Raw genomic sequence first — 23,337 nt, forward strand, 5'->3', positions numbered from 1 at the left:
TATGAGATGTATGGATGATCACGTACGAAGTGACAGAGAAGAAAGCAAACATCAAATAAAATAAAATCAAGCAAAATCAAGAAGAAGGTAGGAATTGGACAAAGAAATAGGAGGAGAAAAAAGAAACAAGAAACATTGGACAGGGTTGAGACGGAGCGGACTGGATTATTATCATTATCATGAGACTGAAATGATCCATCAATTGGGAGGTCTCTCTCTCTCTCGCTCTCCCTCTCTCTCTTCTTTCTGTCTTTCTCTCCTTTCTTCTCCGATTACCAGTCAAACATCCTACCCAATTCCGAGAAGTTACCAGTCGAGAAAGAAACACGCCTCGCATCGAGATGTTTCCGCATTGGACTACATCCGGGTCAATCAGCCGTTCTTGTCCATGCTCCTTACTCCGTACGACAGGATGAGCCCGCATCAGAACATCTTCACCTACAGTATCAATAGTATCAGGTACTCCGTAGGTACTGTACTGTACGTACAGACGATGCCGCCCAGAAAACCGGACAGGATAGTGGCAGTTAGGATCATCCTCCGTCTGAGGGGGGATGGGCGAATCGCGGCTCTGCAGAGGCGCAGGTGTTCATCATCGCTGACTGATTGGTGCTCGTCCCCAGAAAACCCTCGAGGCCTTTGACCGGTCACATCCTCGACCTCTACTATGATACTGCTACTGGTACTTTAGTGGAGTAATCTCCTGTCTGATATAGCCTTAGCAGTACGAGCTACGAAATAACGAATACCTAGGCCACTGCAGGCTTACCGATTTAGATTTGCCTTCTACTTAGGAAGCCTAAGACGAGGTGATACTGTGAAAGTGACAGCCTCTGACCGCCGGATCCGAGTGACATTTATAGCCAAGTCAGTATCCTCAGTCATGGCAAGCAGCCACCTCCGAGAGGGCCCGTGAGCTCAGATACCAAGCCAAGCCACGCATATGATGGGGAAGCACCGCGCAACTTGCTAGAAGATATGACCGCGATTTATGCATAGTCCCTCTTCCTGACTCTCGGTTGATAAGACCACGCCTGGTTCGGATCGTCCAGAAGAAGGCTGATTTACCGCTTACATTGGCGGCGAAATCATGCCCAGAATGAGGCTATCTTCAGTGCCAGGGAGAAGGAAAGGTCATGTTGATCGACAGCTAACAACGATATGAATCATCACTCCAAACGGATACACTCATTAGTTGGTAACCCCGGGGCCAGTGTAACCCGTGTCCGGCAGGTAGAGATGTCGCTGAGCGCCCTTGGCCGTCAAGACCACCATCCGGATCACACCGCCAGAGCTACCATCCCACTTGATCGCCTCCTGCAGAGCTGACCGAACAAACTGAACGCCTTCTTCCTCAGTCATATTCTCCTTCCAGTTTGCATCGCAGTAGCCGTAGATATAGGTTGAGCCAGATCCGCCGATGGAGTACGATTGCTTGTGGAGGGATCCGCCCAGAGGTATCGAATAAACTTGTCCTCCGTGGCGAGGATCATATCCGGCAATAATGATGCCAGCACTAAAAATCGCCATAGTCAATAAGAAAAGCAATTCTCGTGACTCGGAGGGGCACAATGAACTTGCCTTAGCATATCCTTGTTCTCATAGCATAGCTCTTGGAACAGTGCAGCGGCGACCTGAGTGCTGGGCGCCTCGTTGTTTGTGATCGAGTACATGTTGAGATGGTAGGATACAATATCAGCCACGGCCTGTGTGTCGGCAGCCGACCCCGAGCGGCAGCACCAGATCGTGTCATGCACCTGTGTCAACTTGTCGGTAACCCGGTTGGCGATGTACGCTCCAGTGGTCGTTCGGCTGTCGGCACCCAATATAACACCGTCCTTGAAGTTGATTGCCATACTGATGTCGGTTAACGGGTGCCGTGATGATGTAGGGAAAGTCTCACTCACATCGACGTTCCGAGGCTGGACAGGCATGGTATATCAGTTGACTGCCTCACTCGAGATCTTGAATCCATAAACTTACTTGACTTCACCCTTCTTCAAGTGGTTCATGTCGACATGAATACCATCTATGAGAGCCGTGAGCTTTGGCATGACGTCCAGGAGATGAGGTTACCACTGACCTTCACCGAGCATCCCCGTCATGCCGTGACCGACCATACTGACAGACGAAACTCGGGGCGGGGAGGGGAAATAAGTAAGGGTATGTATATGGGCTGTGTGCCGAAGAACGGTTTCTATGAAGTAAAATTGAAGATATGAAAATTTATGATGATTGCATTCAAGAAGTATCTGGCTGAAGGAGTTGATGGATATGAGCTCTGACGGAGCTCTCAAGGCAGGCGAGCGCGTTACGTTGCCAGCAGCTGGAGCTGGTTCCGCCGGGCGGTGAGACAGCGTATCTTTCCTACTGGACAGCTCCCCATCCCCCGCAGGTCTCCTGAACGTCTCCCCTCCTCCAGCCATCACTTCCGATGAAACAAACCGACGCTTTAATTTCCGCTAGACCAGTATCTGGCCGCTTGCGAAGCTCACTCGCACTATCGTCCTTGCCGTTGATATTCGACTTCTTTGTCTAGACGTTCAAGTTAGCTTCACTTGCTTGATTCAGTTCCAACTTTGCAACGCCGCCCTGTCGCATCGGCTATACTGTTCCGTTCGCTAGCATGTCTGAGTCGCCGCCTCCACCCTCGTGGACTATCGCCAGCATGGCCAATAGTGCCGTCCAGTTTCTGCGCCTGCCGGTTCTGGCCTCCTCTGGTCTCGCCGTGGTGGCCAGTGGTCTGTTGTACTTTAAGCAGAAGTAAGCAGTGACCCGCATTTGCGCCTGGCCATGATAATAGCGGTGCCTGAGATCTAACCCCGTGCGCAGCGAGTTGATCTATCCTCGAAATGTCCCTGTCGACGCCCGGACCAATGTCCCCAAGCCACAGCAATTCGGCATCACAGATTACGAAGAGCTCCATCTTCCGACCCCGGACGGGGAAACACTACATGCCCTCTTCATTCGTCCTACACGAAAACGCCTCGCTCAAGACCTTACAGTAATGATGTTTCATGGGAACGCGGGTAATATCGGCCATCGTATCCCTATCGCCAAAATTCTTCAGGAAATTCTTGGTTGCAATGTGTTGATGTTGGAGTATCGCGGCTACGGCCTTTCGACTGGCACTCCAGATGAGGCAGGCTTGAAGGTCGATGCGCAAACCGGTTTGGATTATCTGCGACAAAGGGCCGAGACCAAGGATAGCCAGATCGTTGTCTATGGACAGAGTCTGGGCGGAGCGGTCGCGATTGACCTTGTGGCCAAGAACCAAGACAAAGGTGCAATCGCTGGTTTGATTCTCGAAAATACCTTCCTGAGCATTCGCAAATTGATTCCCACGTATGTTTGGCTTGATCCACCACACGCCTATCACTTACAAGTCGAGGGCAAATTTCTGACATCTCTTAGGGTCTTTCCCCCGGCGCGATATCTCGCTCGTTTATGCCATCAATACTGGACAAGCGAGGATGTATTGCCTAAAATCACTAAGGTGCCTATTCTCTTCCTCAGCGGGCTGAAGGACGAGATTGTACCGTAAGTGTAAATTGCCTCTTTTCCGCAGATCCCAATGCTAACAAGCTACGCAAATAGACCGTCCAACATGACGCAGCTTTTTGCTGTCTGCAAGTCCAGCCGTAAAGTCTGGCGTACTCTGCCCAACGGTGGACACAATGATAGTGTCGCTGAGCCAGGGTATTTCGAACACATTCATTCCTTCATCATGGAAGAGATTGTACGGCATGATTATTGAACAATTGTTCAACAGTTGCGCATCTCCTCGTTTCATTTATCGGTGTGTTTGTTGTGTCTGTTATGATATCATGTTTGTTCAGCACCAGTCCCGAGCCTACGATTAATTGCTCGAGATGCCTTCGATTTTGCCTTTTCTTGCTCAGGTTCTTGTTTTCTTTGATTTCCCCATTACGTTGTATTAGAGTGGTGTTTCGGATGCTTCTGGCTGGCCGCATTCGTGTTTATTTTCAGGATCTTACGTCTCAACTAAACATGGGTTGAGGATCCGCCTGTGTTTCCAAGAGCAATTTAGCCCAAAACCTAATGAAGACAACTTTTTATCGAGCGGTGTCAGACAGATTCTGTAATCAGTGTTCGCCCCCGATCAATTGTCCCTAGAGAGTCTCCCAGTACCACCTCATGAGGGGTGACCCGCTATGAGTAATCTCGCTGGCAGGATGAGTCGAACGCGCAGCACTAGACCAGCATGAGTCATGCTACAGAAAAAGCCACGCTGGTCTGGATCTGACAGCTTTCCAGGCCCTTGATTATACATGGGCTCGAACCATTAAGAAGAGTGCAAGTTCTCCGTAGTGAAAATTGCGAAGTAATTGGAGTGTGCAGAGCCCCGACAAGAGACCCGACCAGCTCTCGGAGGCAAACCGCCGCCACCCGAACCACATTCACCCGTTCGTACTTCAGGAACATAATCACCGTTTTGAGTTCCACCAGTTTCTGTTGGTTTTTAAAGTGGCGCCCCCCTGCCTATTCTCAGCTTGCCTTTGGGCTCCTTCTCTAGCTATATCGGAATCGATCAGCTCACAGATTTTCATTCCACTCAAGCGGAAGCCCATCCTCGATCTTCTCGCGGCAGTAACCTCCTGCTTTTCGAGCTCCTTATCAGCGACCGATTGATCTACGCTTTCCCTGTTTTGTACTCGGCCCTTGATTGGTGCTATTGGATGGACGTGCTCTCTCCGCGTGCAATTTCCGAACCTAACGTCCCTGTAAGGACCTTGGAGCCAACGATGTCGAACTCTCCAGCCCTCGTGGCAGACAGCAACAACACTACCCCGCGCACGAGGTCAAGACGCGGAGGCAGAGGCCGTGGTGGCGATCGCAGTCGTTCTCACAGACCTGCGCCACAGAACCAGACACAGGCACAAGCGCAGTCTCAACAGCAAACGCCAGCACACCCGGCTACGAATCCTCCATCGCAACAGAATGAACCTTTTGCGACACAGACCGCGCCCGACGCAAACCATCCACCAAGAGGACCGAGGGGAACCCGAAGGGGGGCGGGAGGCGCAGGCGCACAGTCGAATGGAGGCCGACGACATGGTCGAACACGCGGCGGTGCTGACCACTCAGCGGTCACTACGGGGGGGCGAAGATTCGAGGGTCGACTGACGAAATCAGAGCAGCCAGAGGAGACTCGGGATGTCGGTCCCCACCAGAGCGCAGGCGTGGAGGACATTGCTGGATTGAGAGCGGATGCGCCAGCATTCGTCCCAGGAGGGCCAGCCGGAGAACAACCTCGACAAAGCGGACGTGCAAAGGGCAAATCGAAAGCGAAGAACCCAAGCCAGGCTCGATCGGTGCCCCCTCCTCCGCCAGCGCCCAAGGTTACGACGAAATCATCGGCACCGGACATTGCCACTCGGATTCACGAAGACATCGCCCACAACCTCTACGAATGTCCGATCTGTACAGCTGAGTTGGGCAAACGGTCTCGTATCTGGTCCTGCGGATTGTGTTGGACGGTTTTCCACTTGAGCTGTGTGAAGAAATGGTCGAGGAACGAAGGCGCGGCGGCGCAGGATGCGGCGCGTCGCCGGGGCGAGGAGGGCGAAAGCAGTGCTCCTCGTGCTTGGCGCTGCCCGGGCTGTAACCTGCCTCATGAAGTGTTTCCTTCCTCTTACACCTGTTGGTGCCAGAAGGAGGTTGACCCGCGCTCATTTCCTGGTCTCCCTCCCCATTCGTGTGGACAGACCTGTGCGCGATCGCGAAAAGGTTGTCCACACCCTTGCGATGCGACGTGCCATGCTGGTCCATGCGCTCCTTGTACTGCTATGGGTCCGACCCAGGATTGCTTTTGTGGGAGGAACTCATCTACGAAGCGTTGTCAGGACACCGACTACGATAATGGATGGAGCTGCGGCGAGGTATGTGGTGATTTGCTGCCTTGTGGTGAGCACACCTGCCCTCGGCCGTGCCACGAGGGCCTCTGCGGTGCCTGCGAGGTCAAAATCGATGCGCGCTGCTATTGCGGGAAATTGCAGTCTGAGATGCTCTGCAGTTCCAAAGATGAGGAGATGGACAGTGAAACCTTGCGCATTGGCGAAGACGACGGCGGGGAGGAGCTTGAAGAATGGGTTGGATGTTTCAGCTGTGGTGATCAGTGCAATCGACAGTTTGACTGTGGGCTACATTCGTGTCAGAAGTCCTGCCACGCCCAGGATGCGCATCCCGCTCATTGTCCCCGATCGCCTGATGTGGTGCTTTCCTGCCCGTGTGGGAAAACGGTTCTGACCGACGTTACGGGCTATTCGCCCCGAACTACTTGCGAAGACCCCATCCCCAATTGCTCGAAGCCTTGCGGGAAGGCCTTACCATGCGGACACTCTTGCGAGCAAGTCTGCCATAGCGGACCGTGTGGTCCTTGCTTGCAGAAAGTCACGATCCATTGCCGATGTGGCCGCAATGACTTCCGGACGACTTGTTTCTCGGGTGACTTTGAGCCACCTCAATGTTTCCGTATCTGTAAAGCCGGCTTGCATTGCGGTCGCCATGCATGCGCAGAGCGCTGTTGCCCTGGCGAACAGAAGGCAATTGAGCGTCAGGCTATACGGCGAAAGCTCAAATCCCATCTTCGACCAAGCGACGAGGATTTTGAGGCTGAACATATCTGTACCCGGGTCTGTGGCCGTATGCTGAAATGCGGACGGCACACATGCCCGGAGATCTGTCACAAAGGGCCCTGTAACACTTGCAGGGAGGCAATATTCGAAGAGATCCCGTGTAACTGCGGTCGATCTGTCTTGTATCCGCCTCTGCCTTGTGGGACGCTGCCTCCAGCTTGCTCACACCCCTGTGAGCGCGTTAAACCGTGCGGTCACCCGCAGACGCCCCATAATTGCCACACCGACGATGAAAATTGCCCGAAATGCCCGTTCTTGACGGAAAAGGCGTGCCTGTGCGGCAAACGTGTGCTGAAGAATCAGCCGTGCTGGCTTGCAGATGCACGGTGCGGACAGATTTGCGGCAAGCTCCTCAAGTGTGGCTCTCATACTTGTAAGAAGAACTGTCATCGACCGGGTGATTGTGAGGATGCTTCCCAGCCTTGTCAGCAAGCCTGTGGGAAGACCAAGTCCCTGTGTGGTCACCCCTGTACTGACCAGTGTCACGCTCCTTATCCGTGCCCCGAGAAAACACCCTGTTCAACCATGGTCGCAGTAACATGTAGCTGTGGACGACTCCGTCAGGAGCGACGTTGCAATGCAGCCAAGGCTGTTGTGACCAAGGGCCACCTCCAGCAGGCGCAGCGACTTCCATCAGCGTCTCCACTGGCGTGCGACGAGGAATGCGCCCGCCTCGAGCGTAATCGATCTCTGGCGTCTGCGCTTGGCGTCGATATCAACCCGACGACGACTGTCTCTCAGACGCTGACCTCCACCAACCTACCCTATTCCGCCGAAACTCTCGATATTTACCTCCAGCTTTCGTCGTCGTGTCCTCTATCCACTCTCCAGTCCTACGAATCGACCCTCCACAGTCTCGCCACGAACAAAAACCCAGCAAACCGCTCCACCCGCTTCCAACCCGCCAAATCTCCCCTCCGTGCCTTCGCGCACTCCCTCGCCGCCGACTGGGGCTTTGCTAGTGAGAGCTTCGATCCGGAGCCTCATCGCCATGTGTTTGTTCTCAAACCCACTGCCTGGACTCCCCCCCTTCTGGGCATGGGCAACGGCACCACCATTGGTATTGGCGGTATGAGCGTCGGTGAATGCGTGAAGCTACGTGACCGCCACCGCCTCAAGGAACAGGAAGAGCAGCGACTCGCTGCAGCGGAAGCAAAAGCCCAGCGCGAAGCTGCTCGAGCCCAGCAGAATGCGAACGGCGAGGGCGGCTGGGCCCAGGTCGCAGCTTCAAAGAGAGGTAACGGCCTTGGTAGCTCGCGGAGCAGTACGCCTGGTGTCCGAACGCCTGCTGGCAGTTCTTGGTCTACGACTATGTACGCTGCTCTTGCGGGTGACGACAGCAGTGCTTCATGGGATGCTCCCGTTCCACCTCAAGCTAAGAAGGAGAAATTGGTGTTGCGGTCGGGTGTGAAGCAATTGAGGACATCGAGTTCGATTCTTGATCCGAGTCGTGGCGAGTCAGTGCGGGATCCCAAGTCGGATGGAGAAAAGGAAGATGCTTGATTTTATCGACTTGCTCGTGGATGAAGAGCCACTTTGATGTCTTGCAACCGCTTTCAAGGCTCGGATGATGTTATGTAGAAAGACATGACCCTCTTCCGGACTGACTTAAATTTCCTTGTTGTTCTTACCATTCCTACACTTTTTCTACCTACTCCAAAACGTTCACGACTTTGATGTTTGTCGCTGCTATTCGGTTTTCTCTATGGTTAGCGTGCATAGCTGGCCGGTCGTGTGCTTAGTTAGAAAGACCAAAAATCGATAGAATCGAAATTTGGCAAATCTATGTCACTCTGTGTATACTTTTGAATCATAGCCATGTTCTGATAGTTGGTAAATGCAGGCTGTAGCCATGCTGACGTACCTGGCTGTCTGGGCTGTACCTGTACCTAGGTACTGTACCTGCCTGTACTAATTTAAGCATAAGCAGAGTGTTAGTCAGCCTCAGTTAGCTGACAAGCAAATCAAAGCTGCCTACTTGGGGCTAAAGCCGGCTCAACCTTCCCAGCCGGCCACTGTTCGGCACCAACTGCCTCTCCTCTATTTATTCCCTGGAGCGCAATCATCGCCTCAGCTCGTGGTATGTTACTATTCCACTACTAAATGAACTACCAAGTCTCACCAAATCGGTCCCATCCGGACTTGAGGGTCTCAAACAACCTTGAATCTATTTAACCACACATCGTTCCCCTGAACTGCGTTCGCACCGACGCAATCCGTTTCATGTTCTTACTCACTCCATTCCGGTGCGCTCAACCGACCGTATGATACAGTAATTGTTCTCTAGACCGGGAGAACTTCAACTAGCCCCGAGGCATCCAATAGCTTTCTAGGCGTCGAAAGATCACAGCATCAGATCCCACCTCTGACTCCGTATTAAGTTTTGATCGAATTTGAATCGAGCCTAATGCCCTCGCGCCGCAGCCACACCAAATCCCGGAAGGGTTGCATTCAGTGTAAGAAGCGACATGTGAAGGTTTGCCATCTCTATCTCATACTAGCTGTGGCTGCTGTCCTTGCGTGCTGCCATCCCAATTCCACCTTCCTGCCAACCGAACACCCTGGGACCTGCTCAGCGGACGTTCAGTCTTTGCTTCCGACCATAATTCAACAGTTTAGTCGCTGACAGTAGTACACAGTGCGACGAAGAGACGCCTCGATGTGGTTTGTGCAAGAAGCGAAAATTGGATTGCACGTATCCGTCCAATGATGCCGATAGTCAAAATCCCTCCACGCCACATGAATCACCCGAGGCGGCATCTGGCCCAGAAGCAGATTCGTCGCAAACGCGAATGCTCGAAATGCGATTATTCCATCATTACCTTACGGAGACATACATCACTCTCTGCCAAGGCCGCCTCGACGCACATCATTTCCAAGTCGTCATCCCGCGAATCGTGGTGTCCCACCCATTCCTGATGGACAGTCTTTTGGCACTATCGGCTCTGCATCTTGCCTATCTCGAGCAGCATGACAACCGGTCGTGGCTGGAGATCGCGCTGAAATATCAGAGCCGCGCCTGCTCGGCCTTCAGTCGCGTCTTGGCGGACATTTCCCCGGAGACTTGTGGGCCAGCTTTTATCTGCTCCATTTTCATCATGCTGTGTGCAACGGCGTATCCCTGTGTTTCCGAAGACAGACAGACATTCGAGCCGTTGTCTCATGTATTGGAGATTCGCCAGCTCATTGCTGGCTGCGCACTCTTATTTGTGCAACTCAACGGCATGGAATATCGGGGTGACTTGCAAGGTTGGTTGAAATGGAAGGACGATGAAGTAGATCAGGATGGCAACCCTTATCAGTAATTCTTCACCCTTCTCACATGTCTGACCTGACCTGGGGAATTGACTTTTTTATAGAGTGCGGGAATCTCAACTGAATCTTCGGAGGTATGCTTCCCTCGCCTGTCTGACAGCAGTTACCTCGCAGATGCTAATTTGCTCCAAGTGCAATCATGGATTCCTTGAAGGGCGTTCAAGAGAAGTTTAACAGTATCGGTGGACCGAATCAGGCAATATACCTGGCCACTTGGCAGATTCTGCATGAAGCAATCAAGAGATGGCCATTTGGCGGCCCGAATGGGGGTATAATCGCATGGCCCATCAATATTAGCGAGGCTTACATCGATCTGCTCAAGCAGGGTGATTGGGTGGCTCGGATTCTGTTTCTACACTACGGTGTTGGACTGCACTTACTTTCAGACAAATGGTTTGTTCGAGATTGGGGCCGACGCCTCATCGAGACCGTTCTACAACCGGAGGATGAAATTCCCTCGATCTGGGCGAGCACTATATCGTGGACCAGGAGAGCAGTCGAGCTCGAAGAATGATGGGGTTTCATAGGTGTTGGCTTGAACTCAACCAGCCTCATAAGCTCTAGGTTCGCTGAAAAGAGGATGAATCATGGCAGATCGGGTCTTGAACTTGGTGAACCCGGCGGGAAAACAAGAGCAGGGAACCTTGTTATGACGAAAGACGTGTGCGGCATCGGTGTTCTAGTAGCCGGTCTGAGATGGTTGAAAACTGACTTTGCTATATCTGGGTTTCTTCCCTCTGCTTAAAGGTGCATCCGAGACCTTCTCTGAATCCAAAGGTGATTCTCTGGGTACGGGGCGCCCGGGAATTGCCTCATGATTGGGGACAGGCTACTTAGGTCTTCCAAACGCAGCCATTCATTTCTAGCATCAACGAAGGGCGCTTCTCGTCAGGATCATCGTTCAGAGAAACCAACAAGATTCCCGGACTCTCTCTGATCACAAGAAGTATGGTTGTTTTGCGAAGGGTCACGGCTACCATACTTCTTTTCAAACGTGCTCACGAGGACAAGAGGCGCGAGAGGAGGCTTATCGCGGCCTCCCGCTGCCTCCAGATAACTTTTCTAATGACCAGTCATAATCTCTAGCGTGGCCAAAACCCCACTCCAGGTCAGGGTGCATGGTTGACAACAGCAGAAACTCTCCGGCTTTCCGAAACCTGAGCCCTGGTTTGAAGAATGCATCAAGTCGGACCAAATTTTTGCTTCGCCGGATTCAGAGATTTGATTACCCCAAATTATGCACGTCACGTTTCAAGGTGAAATTTGATTGGACAAGGCAGGTATTGCGCCTTTGGATGAGCTTGGTGTGCCATCGGGTGACCAGGCCGAAGTGGCGGTTCGGATTACTGTTGGTCGAGGCTGATAAGGAACCAGGCATGCGGGCCTCTGCAGGAAACTAAACTGTCGTGGTCGCTATCGCCGTTGGAGTCTGTCCGTCCGATAATGGGGGAGGGGGGTGGTCAGGGAGCCCTCGGCCTCTTAAGTAAACCTAACGGGTTCTGAATCTTCTTTACTTTGTATCCTTCACTTGTCTTCACTCGAAATGATATCTTGTCCTGCTTAAGCTAGGCTGACTCTCTCGATTGTCGATCCCCCGCCTCTCTGGCATTTCGGAATTCTAGTAGTAGTTCCCGGCCCATCGTTCTTTCCAGTGACCGCATCCGGCCACCAAGTATACTAAACATGCAGGGTTGCAAACCGGACCTCTTTGACAACCAAGATGCAGAGAAACAGGTACTATGACGAAGTCCTCCCCCTTTCCCAAAAATTGCTTCTGTTCTCAAAATCTCTAACCTGCATTTCGCCCATAGCCACTCCTTGAAGTCTTGGAACGCCCGGTCGCGTGCACTCAGTCGGTGTTATCGCACGATAAGCCCAGGAACAGGTCGAGAATGTTCCGTATCCTGCGATTTACCCTGTCAACCACACTAGTCTTACTTGTCTTGGTCATACACCTGCCGAACGTACTCACGTCGCCCCTCGAATATGCGACTCGTCAGCTGGGCTGGGACGATGAATTGGAGGACGGCAAGCGTGGCGCCGTAGCGAGTGAGAGTGCAATCTGCAGTCGCCACGGAACCGATATTCTACTACAAGGCGGGAACGCTGCTGATGCTGTGAGTGTCTGAAGTCTATTGACTTGGACGATACGGAGATCCCGTATGGCGAGGATCGGCTGAGTGTTGTGCTGACTTGACGGTCGGTAGATGGTGGCAACGATGCTCTGCGTAGGGGTTGTGGGTTAGTGATTCCCCTTCACTGGTGGTAATGGAATCCAGGAACTGATTTGTCTTCTGCCCAGGAATGTATCACAGCGGGATCGGTGGGGGTGGCTTCATTCTAGTGAAAGACCCTCACGGCGCGTTCGAGTTCATCGATTTTCGCGAAACTGCCCCAGCGGCGGCATATGAGGACATGTTTGTCAACAACACAGAAGCAGCTGTCACTGGGGGTCTTGCAAGGTACATCCTGCCAACTTACGAGGACATACCTTGAGATGCTAACAAGATTTCTAGCGGTGTTCCGGGCGAGCTTCGTGGTCTTGAATACCTTCACCAGAAGTATGGCTTACTTCCTTGGTCAACCGTTGTGCAGCCAGCAATCAAGACCGCGGATGAGGGCTTTCCGGTTGGCCCGGATCTAGTACGCTACATGGCTTCCTCGATCACTGACGCGGGCGGCGCCGACTTCTTGTCTCAAGACCCGACATGGGCAATTGACTTTGCTCCCAACGGAACTCGACTCGGCCTCGGCGATACCATGACACGGAAGCGTTATGCCAAGACCCTCGAGACAATTGCTGAGAAGGGCGCTGATGCATTCTACTCTGGATATATTGCAGAGACGATGGTCAATGCGGTACAAGCAGCCAATGGCACGATGACTCTTGATGACCTTCGCAGCTATGCCATTGCAATTCGGAATATCTCCCAGATATACTATCGTGGATACAAAATCACCAGCACCACGGCTCCATCTAGTGGAATTGTTGCGCTGAACGTGCTCAAAGTCTTAGATACCTATGACAGCTTCCTCGCCCCTGACAATGTGAATTTGAGTATTCATCGACTGGATGAAGCCATTCGGTTTGGATACGGACTGGTACGTCTCACCTTCTGGACCAAGTATGTTAGGGTCCGTGTGACTGGGCTGACTCTATAGTAGCGGACAAACCTGGGAGACCCAGATTTTGTGGACGACATGGGAGAATACCAGGGTAACATGCTTGAGCAAGGTACTATCGATGAAATCCGGGCGAAGATCTCCGATTCTAAGACGCAAGATATAAATGCATACGACCCTCGAGGTATTGAGAGCTTGGATACGTACGTACCTCAATGAGACGCCTTCTGAGACAAGCTAATGATGTCTGTAGTCCGGGTACCTCTCATATTGCTACTATCGATCACGAAGGCCTGACTGTATCTGCCATCACAACGATCAACTTGCTTTTCGGGAGCAAGGTCATGGTCCCCGAGACAGGAATTATCATGAACAACGAGATGGATGGTAGGTGAAGGCAACCAGACCTTATTTCTTCTTTGCTAATTTGCTTCGCAAGACTTCTCTATTCCTGGCTCATCCAACTCGTTCGGATATGTTCCCTCTGAGGCGAACTTCATCCGACCTGGAAAGCGCCCATTGTCGTCCAGTACACCTGCCATCGTGACTCACCCTAACGGCACTGTCTTCTTCGTGGCCGGTTCGGCGGGCGGCAGTCGGATCATCACCGCGACCATCCAGAACATCATCCACGCTGTTGATGGTGGCCTCACGGCAGCCGAAGCTTTGGCTCAGCCTCGTCTGCATGATCAGCTGATCCCTAACCAGGTCACGTTCGAGTATAGCTACAACAACGAGACCGTGGCCTTCATGAAGGCGCGTGGGCATAACGTGACATGGGTTGCACCGACTCAGAGCTCAGCGCAAGCAATCCGTGTCCTCCCGAATGGAACGTTTGATGCTGCTGGGGAGCCCAGGCAGCTAGACTCTGGAGGATTTGCCGTCTGATCGAGTCACTCGTCGCCTACGCGGCCCGCGATCCGGGACTGGCTGCCACACACTGTGAGCACTGGAGTCTAAGAAGTATATACAAGCATATAGAGCTTGGATGCCATCTCCTTCAAGAATACCGACCCACGGATCTACTCTGCGATAGAAAATCATAGATCTTGATGATGAACGAAACGGAGAGCGGGGGTGGAGTCGATCTGATCGGATTCCACAAGAAGGAGGCGCCGAACTTGGTCAATGTAATCAAGAGGTGCACCGAAAAAGCAATTACTTCGTACAGTTGACTTTTTCGTAGTAGTACGATGACGATGATGGGCGCCATCTCTTCCGCAGCCCGACGCAGCCTGAGGCATCCGGGGGGGTGGGGGGGATCCCGCGCCAGAAGCGGTGATGCCTGAGGTGTTTCCGAATGTATTTTACCGCTAAGTTTTGATGGTGAGGATGGTGAGGATGAGGAAGATAATGTTGTTGCTGGTTGATGTTCATCGCGAGTCCCTCCATTGATTAATCTGAACTGTTTATCGGCGGTCGAGACCTGGTCCTTTAAATGACCGATCACTTGAACCGACTCCTTTAGGGTGCGGATTGAAGTGGTGCTTCATGCAAGTTAGTAGTCTGTGAACCCCTCCTCGTTAGTCTGGTTAGTGGCTCTTTAGTCCAGTTCATAGGGAGGTTCGGGGACCCTTCATCGGGTTGCAACTTGCAAGAATCCAACGAGTTGGAGAGGAGTCTGCGGGGAGGAGTCCATCCATCAGTCCAGTAGTAATTCAGGTTCAGCGTGTCTTCTCTTTCTTTTCAGTCTAGTCGCTCTCACCGCAAAATCGATCTCTTCCGCCAAATCTCCTCCCATGCACAGTCACTGCACTCTGCAATTCTCTCCTTCTTAGGATCATTGAACCACGATACTTCACGATACTCCAACATTGAATTGATTCGTCACTTCTCCCTATTTTCCCGTTCAAGCGCCTGAACTATCTTCCAATTTCCGCCCTCGCCCACCCTTATCGTTCGTTTCCCGCCGCGCCCCTCACGGGATGCTGCATCGGTTCCAGCAACCCCCTCGGTGGATTGACACAGGCGCCTAATTGGGCATTCGACCACTGGGAGTTGCGTTTGGTTCCAGATCTCTTAAGCGCCAGACGACGAAAGTCCGTCCGGCTCTCGGATCATCTGGACCTCCTTCTCGACATTGTGACACCACACAAACTCTTTCTTCTTTTGCTCGCCTTGGGAGCTGTTTAGCTGGGTCCTCTCATCCCGCCTTCGCGATCTATAACTCGAGGTAACTACTACAAACGCAATACAATCCCGAAATCGGAAAGCGAAAGTGGGGACGAAGAGCAAGGAGAACAAGGGGTTGTGTTGAGGGGGGAAGAGTGTCTTCCAACCTTCCATATCCACCTCGATTCGAAGCCTTCCGCCTGATTTCACCCACACCCACACCCACACCCACACCCACGTCATGTTCCATCTACCGTTGAGACCTAATGACCGAGATCGCGACAGGGACCGGACTCGCAAGGCGTCAACTTCCTCGAGCGTCTCTTCCAAATCCAAACAACACAAGCACCGCTCGTCCCACGGACCATCGTCTACCCGCTCCCCAACCAAGGAACGACCTCCCGACCCTCCCACGGACCGCTCCTCGACACCTTCGCTCTCCGCCTCTAATCCCAGCCAGCAACGTCGTGCCTCAATGCCCGGCATCGACAGCGCCAGCCGTTCCGGCACGGCGTCCTTCCTCGAATCGAGAACCAGCCTCCCGTATCCGACCTTCTCCAAGGCTCACAGCAGGGAAGCTGTCGGCAAACCGAACATCCCGACCCCAGATCCGACCGACCTGACCGACCAAGGCAAAGAGGCGGCCGACGGAGGAAGCCATGATCGCTCGGACGGCAACAAGCATGCGCCCCCGAGTCCCCCATTGACGAGCGTCGATCAACAATCCCGCCAGGGGAGCACGGTCTGTGATAACAAGGACGCGAAGACTACCGAGGAGAAACCGAAGACCAAGATCCGGATTCGAGCCGAGTCCACTCGCTCGTCCTCGAGTCTGCGGTCAAAGAAGGATGAAGGGGCCAAGTCAAGCAAGACGGTGCGATCGGACTCGACGAAAACCAAGCGCTCCAGCCATGATAAGGAATCGCCGTCTCGTACAGCCAGCCGCAAGTCCTCCAAGAGCAAGATCGTGGAGGAAACAGCGCCGCCCAAACGACCCTCCAGTCGCACCGCCACGACGCCGCCACGCTCCCCAGCAACGGTACGCGACATCGGTCTCGAATCAACCAACGGGTCGGAGGCTACGACGGTTGCGCCCGCTCACCAGTCTACCACTTCCCGCAAGGTCAGAAGCCCGGAGAAGCCGCCCTCTCGTACCCAGACACGGTCGTCCATGTCTCATCGCCCGGGGTCCGCGTTCCGGAGCCCAGTGGAAGCTGCATACGACTACGGGCGGCCTCCGACCGCGAACTCCGCCTATGGAGCTCCTCCGCCTCCGCCTCCGCCCCCGGAGGTGCCTATATCCATCCCGAAGGTCGACTACCTCTTACAGCACGGCGGCTTAGATCATCGCGCACCAAAGTCCCTCCTGCAGAGTTTGAGCGGCTCGGAGGCCGCGCCGTATCCCCCAACGCAGCCGCAACTCGTGGCGAGCAAGATATTCGAGCCTCTCAACCGGCTCCTGGAAGACTATCAGCATGTCATGACGAAGAACGGCTCGCTCGCCGTCGCAACGGGATATCGATCAGTAGCTCGGCGACTTCTCGACCGGTTGGAGGCCGTATTTGCTCGTGACATCTCGTCCGAATCATGCAATTGTCTGATGTGCGAACATGCGGAACACGAGGAACGCCCAGCGGGCGTGAGTTGGGGGGAGGTGCTAGAATTGGTCTCCGGCCGCCGCGAGCTCCCCAACTGGCCACCCTTCAGATTATCTCCGACGGTCGTGGACCCGGATTGGTCGGGTGACGAGCACATCCCCATGCAGAAACTCGACATCGACGTGCCAGAGGAGTATCGGGAGCATTACATTCGGCAGTCCCGTAAAACGAAAGTGGCCGTCGACAAATGGCTCAGTGAGCAGACTGGTGGAGGCACAAGCGCCCCCGATGAGGTTGATGATGAGACCTTGACGTTTGCGATCCTGACCCATCTCGAGCCCGAGGAGCGGCAACTCTTCTCTGCTATTCTCGGAATCAGCTCGACCTCCCCTACGCCGCGGCCTGAAGGACAGCCACGCCCACGACCGGCTCCATTGGTGTCCTCGACTCTGGCGATCCAACGACTCTATCGACTGTCCTCCCCACCGCGGGACCCCGAAACCGCAATCTACATGCTCAACAACCCAGGCATGCACCATGTCCTAGCGACACTCGCGGCGATCAGCGACGACGAATGGGACATCCTCATCTCCGGCCGCTTTGACGGGTTCCTCCGCAGCGGCGCCGATAACTCCTTCCCGTCCGGCTCCACCCCGTCGCGCTACAGCAGCACCCGGTCCAACACCCCGTTCACGACAGGCGGCATCTCACGGGGGCCGACACCCAGCCAGGTGGACGGGGTGTCCCGACCGGCCAGCCAGCCCTACGGCACGTCCCCGTCGCCGGCCTCCGCATCCTTCGGGGGACCCATCGCGCTCGACGAGGAAATGGAGATCGCAGCCCTGGCCGAGATCGAGCGCGACATCTACCTGGGCATGGAGGCGCTGGAGGATGCCTTCGAGGCCCTGCACTGCAAGGCCGAGGTCGTGCGCCGGGCGCTGCGCGAGCGCGGCGCCGGCCTGTCCATCGCCAACCAGAACCGCCGCGGCTCCTTCGTCGAGGCCCGTCTCGGCACCCCCGCCTCCGGCTTCGGACTCTGGGAGAATGGCGCCGCCGATGACGACTTCTTCCTCGACGACGGCGTGTCCCTGGCCCCCGACGATTCGGCCAGTAACATCAGCTCCAACCGTCGGCGGCGCCCAAAGCGGCGGACCGAACGGCGGACCCCGGCTCCCGTCGAGGAGGAAGACGAGGAAGAGGCGTACGACAGTCGACGGGGGACGCGAAGGAGATAATTGCAATTGATGTGGTTAGGTCTTCCTGCGTGTTTTTCTTTTTTTTTTTTTTTTTTTTTTTTTCTTCTCAAATACAGCGTTAACGACATTTGATGAGCAACGGGGAAACACTTCAGCAGATCCAAAGATTTCCCCGGACGAATTGCATGAAATGAATTGAAATGAAGAAGGGTGTGATGGAATGGTGGGTTTGGTGGGATGATGGTGAGGAAACGGTGCGTTACGTTTAATTTTAACCTATCTAATGTACTTACTGTACCTACCCTTGGTGGTGGGGTTTGGTGGGTGTGTGGAGAGAAGGCATGATTTGATTTCTCCGACAGCTAAAGGGAGAGGAGGAGTTGGACTGGTTTGTACATGAGGACATGGAATTGATTTGATATGACTCCTTTGATCCTCTGACTCTTTATTTCTGCTGTGGTCGTATTCTCTGGACCCCCTAATGTTTTTTTTTTCTCTGTACTTCTAACGGGCATTTATGAGCTGAATGGATATCTTGTCACTGAATGATGAGCTGGGTTGTTGTTTTTGCTGGGAGCCAGTCTTGGAAGAAGTTCTGGTGTTGAGCGTTAGGTCTTTCTCTCCATGGCCTGCCGGGTCGCCGGGTCCTCACTCACTTTGCCCCCGTTCGGGCAGGTGAACTTCGCCTCGCAGTGGTATGCAAAAGGGGCGAAGGAGGAGGTGGGGTCTGGGGGGGGGAAGGGATGGAAAGCTAGTCGCTCATCAAGTTCCACAGCCCTAGGAGCTTTTATCGGCCGAGGAGATCGACCAAGCTGTGCAGTAGGCGGCCTTAGACCGGTTCAAGTTGAAGAGGGAGCAAAAGGGTTAGGTTAGGGTAGGATAGGGTAGGGTAACTAGGCCGAAACTACCGGATCCACGCCTTGGGGTCTGATTCATTACGGTTTTCACGAGTTCGACCTTCTTCTCTTGGAGGCGATGTGAGGATCATCAGGGCTGGAGTTCAGAGAGTCTGATGGTCTTGGGTTGAAGATGATTGACGTAGTGCTGTTGAGCTGGACCTGGACCCTGACTCTTAGGCTGATGGTGGGTTGAGGTAGACTAACTACCTAGAGTGTGATCCGGAGACGAATGCAGTAAAGGGAGGGTGGGGTTTGTTGAATGTAAAGGGGGTGACTAGATGGGGAAGAGGCTTAGGACAGAAGTGACCAGGAACCATTTTTGGGTCGAATGGGTGTTTTGTATCCGGGATGGGGTGGTGTGTTCATGTTCTTGGAGTCTCCTGCTGTGGTGGAGAAGGAAGGTACTTGACAGATACATGATCAGTCCAGTCCGGAGTATACTCGTGCACAAGTTGAGAACATAGGAAAAAGGTGTGGTGATGGTGGAAGGACCCGCCATGGTTCAACGAGCACGACACCAAAATTTCCCGACAAACATGATTACTTCACAGGCCACATGGCTGCATGGAACCCTGATCTCATTCAACACGTTCCATTCAGCCAAACAAGGCAGACAGACAGACAGAGGTCCGATCGGAAGCTGCCGTGCAAACAAACTTTCCCCATCCCTTCCCATTGGACTCGACTAAAACTGCCGTCGGCGCCGCTAGTGAAAGTCAAAGAGAATAGCTCTGGGCCCCGTCTTGGGGTAATGTAGCCCATTACTCATTATGAAAGACTATGGGAATTTCAAACAGAGTTTTTTTTTTCCTTTTGCCCCATCTTTCGCCCTGTGAAAATTATCCTAGATGCTGAGAAGGGCAATTCGATGCTATAACTGTCGGGATCTCGCCGACAGAGGATATAGCATTAGCATTGTATCATCTGGCCGAACCATTGTCATCGGCGCTTGTTCTTTCCGGGCCGGACAAGCTTCTGCCGTTGTTTCTGAGAAGGGTGGTGTACCGTGGACAAAGGGGGAAGAAGGGGAGAAGGGAAAAAGTCAGATGTCCCGTGTTCAGCTCGTGATGGATACCGCAGGTTTTGTTCTTGCTAATTTTCCTTTCTTCGGTTCTGGTTGAGGCTGAGGAGCCCTGAGATCGATCTTCGTGTGGAAAAATCAGGATGTGGTCCATGTGCCGCGTTTGATCCACTGCTACCACTGTTGAGGATGCGATGGGAAAGCCCACAAGGCACAAGCAGTTCGACCACGATGCGATGCGATGCGATGAGATCCAGACCCGCACTATGTGCAGAACTTCGACTCGGGGAATCATGTCGATCCGCGAGCTTTGACAGTTTCTATGTCGACGATCATCAAATCCAGTGCGGATGCAATGCCGAGTCGGAGCTGCAGGGTTGGGATATCTGGTACAGTAAGTACTATGGATGTGTACGCTGGAAGCGGTTCAAGGTAGGTTAGGTGGGCTCTCGCACCCACGGCACCCACGACGATTTTACGAGGCCGAAGAGCTATCGGCAATAACTGCCGATGTCATCAGTCAGGTCCTGGTAGGAAGATTAGCCGCAGTGGTCATAATTGGTTAGAATCACTCGAGATTATTATGAAGGCCTGAAGCAATCGAACTTGCCGCTTGGAACTAGTTGTTTTTTCTCTACTCGAACCGGTCGGGATGATGCCAGACAGGCCCGAACCAGCGGGCAAAATTCCATGGAACCTGCCAAGAATTGCATGTTGATCCATATACCATTGGACTCGAATTCGAAAGGGGTCAAGAAAGGCAGTCAGATCGCAGGAGGCTTTTACTCGTAGCAAGACCCCTATCGTGAGGATGCGGGATTTATCTGCATAGTGTAGCGGATTCCATGAGGATGGACTAGACTATGGGGTGCAGCAGTCTTCGGGAAAGGTGCCAACAATAGAAAATGATTGTCGCTCTCGGATGATGTGGATCTGGGCTAGTGACACCCTAATTCCTAACGACGACAATGATGCGCGGCTGAAGAAACCGCGGATCTGCGCTGCAGTTTATCAGAGAACTTCCTTTCACTAGTGTTGTATTCGTTGGGAGATCAATTTGACCACCGATGAGAGCCGCATCGCAGATAGATCAACGCGCCTTCTTCGACTCGGGTTGACTTTCGAAGAAGCCATAGGGCCAGCGAGCATTATCGCCGGATCAGATGCTTGGGTAAGACATCGCCTCCTGATGACTTTCGACAGAGGTAATGAAGAGGGTCTCGAATCGGGCGGCGACATTCACTGGCCCCCGGAAAGAATTACTCCGATCGGTCACAATGAGGGCCAGCTGAGTTCGGTTCCTTGCAGAATCACAGGTGCCATAGGCTGAACGATGCTTTGCCAGATCCCCCAGCTACCAGACTTTTCGCTGGTTCAACAATACAGTGTCCATCTTGACCGATAGCAGAAGGTGGAGGGCAGAGTTCGTGCAACCAGATGGTCCAAGTGCACCCCATGTCCATGGACTCGGGAAGACTCCGAAATCATCCTTGCCCCTTGCATGACTAGCATAGTTGGATAAATCAGTCTATCGGAGCTTGTATGCATGTGTAGGAGTTTCTGGGGAAGGTTGAACATGCACGTTGCAACCAACTCCATGGTGTCGGTAGAGGAAGGAACGTTCAACAACCGAGATCGGCATGCAAGCCATAGGGCTCTTGATCAGGCCAAGAGACCAGGGGGAGGCTACTGTGTAGTGTACCGTGCATGTGAATCTGAAAATGAATAGACGCTACGTAGCATGTCTCTGTGGGTATTGTACGAAGAGAATGCAGTAGATCTACGGAGTAAACTAGTCCTGAATCCTGATGAAATCGAAAGATGACCAGGGATTGTGGTGCATTAAGACAACTGGTAGTCCGGTACCGATACATATGCGAATGCTCCGTACAAGTTCTTCGAGACTGTCAAAGAACCGTCAAACTGGCAGGGCATGGCCATGCCCAGTCGGTTGGTTCACCCGAAGAGACCAAGGCCTGTCCACGGTACGGAGTACGGATACTGTACTGTACATGCTAACCAGAAGTGTAGGCTCCATGAGTCCAACTTGAAGGCAAATCGTATGCAACGTTATCAAGTGTCGACAGCTGATTTGTTTCTGCCGCCTGGAAAAGTGGAGAGATGCCAAGAGACTGGTCGGGGATAACCGCCTTTACCCAGGATAATCTCCGCCCCCTCCCTCTTTCTTCCCTTTCTGTCTCCCTCCTTTCCTTTCTTTGTTTTCCTTCCCTCATACGTACTAACTTACTGAGTACCAGTTAATAATCAATCACCGCTAATCCGCTTTGCGAGAATGGTCCAGCCTCTCTTCCTTCTATGTAACCTTCCTGGTGGCGGACTAGCCATTTACGCCAGGAGACAAGCTGAGACAATGGGGTCATACCACCACTACTATTACCACCACCACCACTGTTTTGCTAGTCAGGGAACCTAGACTACTCCGTATGCGATCGCACAATCCTATTCTTATTCCCTAACACACTCGTTCATCTGCCTTATGCCAAGCCTCTGTATTGCCGCCTACGGTTAATCCAGAGACAAGAACTTACTTGAGTACACCGATCGAGCAGGACACGTCAAACGGCTAGGTGTGTGCATGTTGGAACTCAAGCCGTGCACGCTCTTGTCACGGGAAGCACTTGCCTGTGGAGAAGCATTTCACATACGGAGTACCGCGGTAGACTTCCCGAGACTCATTCAGTTCACACGCGACAATCTAGCCTCGAGGTGACGACGGGCTTCGAGTCAGACCAACGTGGATTGGGAAGGCGATCGGCGTCTCAGCGGGTGGGGCAGGCGAGTTTCTGGAAGGCGACAGCTGGACAGACACTCACAGGCTCACGATTTTAGTTCCCCCTAAGAGGGCATCTCTGGTCTCTGCCCTCACCGAGATGGGACAAGCGAAAGGCAAACAAACTCTGGTCTGGGGTTGTGGCTGCATCCTGCCACCTGCATCGACGCGACATCTCAAGCCGCGGTAATCGATCCTGCCAATAGACATAGAGGCTGCCTCTTCATCCCTGCTCATCCTTCAATTTGCCCGACGCTCAGACTCAACTCCAATCTCCGCCGGCAAACAACCCCGATGGGGGAGGGGAGCACACAATAAACAATGCGGGCATCATGATTGTGTAAATGATGGACAGGACAATTGAGTCCCGTCTACCCGTCGTCCACTTTCCGGATGCCTTCCGTCTCTTCCTATCCGTCTGTTCTCCACGGTTGTCCCCTATGCTTGGCATGGGGCTCGCTGCCAGGTCGCTGAATGCGATGTTCCCATGGCCAAGGTTTCAGGAACCACTTCTCACCGGGCTAGCCGTCTCTCTCTCTCACTCCGTCCCTAGGAGGCTAACGATTCCCGGTGATAGCTTCTGGGCACGAGTGAGCCTGGAGGATATGATGGGCAGCTAATTA

General features: G+C 53.2%; 8 protein-coding genes across 8 annotated transcripts; 6 read left to right on the forward strand and 2 right to left on the reverse strand.

Annotated features, from left to right (window-relative positions):
- Nucleotides 1–89: 89 nt before the first annotated feature.
- BO86DRAFT_79330 (uncharacterized protein) lies at nucleotides 90–930 on the forward strand. The gene is made up of 2 exons (XM_025677685.1): nucleotides 90–480; nucleotides 624–930. Exons 1-2 carry the CDS (start codon nucleotides 191–193, stop codon nucleotides 697–699), a joined length of 366 nt encoding a protein of 121 aa, XP_025533044.1. The 5' UTR covers nucleotides 90–190; the 3' UTR covers nucleotides 700–930.
- Nucleotides 809–2,286, reverse strand: pre3 (proteasome core particle subunit beta 1). Its single transcript, XM_025676406.1, has 5 exons — nucleotides 2,084–2,286; nucleotides 1,984–2,029; nucleotides 1,908–1,922; nucleotides 1,582–1,857; nucleotides 809–1,516 (listed from the first exon to the last, which is right to left on the reverse strand). The coding sequence occupies exons 1-5, from the start codon at nucleotides 2,118–2,120 to the stop codon at nucleotides 1,192–1,194; spliced, it is 699 nt and encodes a 232-aa protein (XP_025533045.1). The 5' UTR covers nucleotides 2,121–2,286; the 3' UTR covers nucleotides 809–1,191.
- Nucleotides 2,287–2,415: 129 nt separating this feature from the next.
- BO86DRAFT_352467 (alpha/beta hydrolase) lies at nucleotides 2,416–4,070 on the forward strand. The gene is made up of 4 exons (XM_025669482.1): nucleotides 2,416–2,763; nucleotides 2,833–3,345; nucleotides 3,415–3,540; nucleotides 3,598–4,070. Exons 1-4 carry the CDS (start codon nucleotides 2,627–2,629, stop codon nucleotides 3,755–3,757), a joined length of 936 nt encoding a protein of 311 aa, XP_025533046.1. The 5' UTR covers nucleotides 2,416–2,626; the 3' UTR covers nucleotides 3,758–4,070.
- A 105-nt stretch (nucleotides 4,071–4,175) lies between these two features.
- On the forward strand, nucleotides 4,176–8,473 carry BO86DRAFT_444860 (putative NF-X1 finger transcription factor; the record flags this gene model as incomplete). The annotated part of the gene is made up of 4 exons (XM_025676407.1): nucleotides 4,176–4,200; nucleotides 4,783–5,903; nucleotides 5,934–5,981; nucleotides 6,021–8,473. The coding sequence occupies 4 exons, from the start codon at nucleotides 4,176–4,178 to the stop codon at nucleotides 8,160–8,162; spliced, it is 3,336 nt and encodes a 1,111-aa protein (XP_025533047.1). The 3' UTR covers nucleotides 8,163–8,473.
- A 472-nt stretch (nucleotides 8,474–8,945) lies between these two features.
- On the forward strand, nucleotides 8,946–10,790 carry BO86DRAFT_79585 (uncharacterized protein). The gene is made up of 4 exons (XM_025677686.1): nucleotides 8,946–9,135; nucleotides 9,299–9,960; nucleotides 10,019–10,048; nucleotides 10,107–10,790. Exons 1-4 carry the CDS (start codon nucleotides 9,067–9,069, stop codon nucleotides 10,486–10,488), a joined length of 1,143 nt encoding a protein of 380 aa, XP_025533048.1. The 5' UTR covers nucleotides 8,946–9,066; the 3' UTR covers nucleotides 10,489–10,790.
- A 726-nt stretch (nucleotides 10,791–11,516) lies between these two features.
- On the forward strand, nucleotides 11,517–14,120 carry BO86DRAFT_79587 (gamma-glutamyltransferase). The gene is made up of 8 exons (XM_025677687.1): nucleotides 11,517–11,708; nucleotides 11,786–12,091; nucleotides 12,182–12,215; nucleotides 12,277–12,436; nucleotides 12,491–13,076; nucleotides 13,140–13,300; nucleotides 13,351–13,484; nucleotides 13,537–14,120. The coding sequence occupies exons 1-8, from the start codon at nucleotides 11,658–11,660 to the stop codon at nucleotides 13,983–13,985; spliced, it is 1,881 nt and encodes a 626-aa protein (XP_025533049.1). The 5' UTR covers nucleotides 11,517–11,657; the 3' UTR covers nucleotides 13,986–14,120.
- Nucleotides 14,121–15,450: 1,330 nt separating this feature from the next.
- BO86DRAFT_375086 (uncharacterized protein) lies at nucleotides 15,451–18,042 on the forward strand (the record flags this gene model as incomplete). The annotated part of the gene is made up of 1 exon (XM_025670467.1): nucleotides 15,451–18,042. The coding sequence occupies one exon, from the start codon at nucleotides 15,451–15,453 to the stop codon at nucleotides 18,040–18,042; it is 2,592 nt and encodes an 863-aa protein (XP_025533050.1).
- A 1,679-nt stretch (nucleotides 18,043–19,721) lies between these two features.
- BO86DRAFT_385146 (uncharacterized protein) lies at nucleotides 19,722–20,450 on the reverse strand. Its single transcript, XM_025671042.1, has one exon. It carries the CDS (start codon nucleotides 20,216–20,218, stop codon nucleotides 19,823–19,825), a length of 396 nt encoding a protein of 131 aa, XP_025533051.1. The 5' UTR covers nucleotides 20,219–20,450; the 3' UTR covers nucleotides 19,722–19,822.
- Between the last annotated feature and the right edge of the window lie 2,887 nt (nucleotides 20,451–23,337).

The sequence above is a fragment of the Aspergillus japonicus genome, assembly GCF_003184785.1.
Source record: "Aspergillus japonicus CBS 114.51 unplaced genomic scaffold BO86scaffold_2, whole genome shotgun sequence".
In the NCBI taxonomy this organism is placed as follows: Eukaryota; Fungi; Ascomycota; class Eurotiomycetes; order Eurotiales; family Aspergillaceae; genus Aspergillus; species Aspergillus japonicus.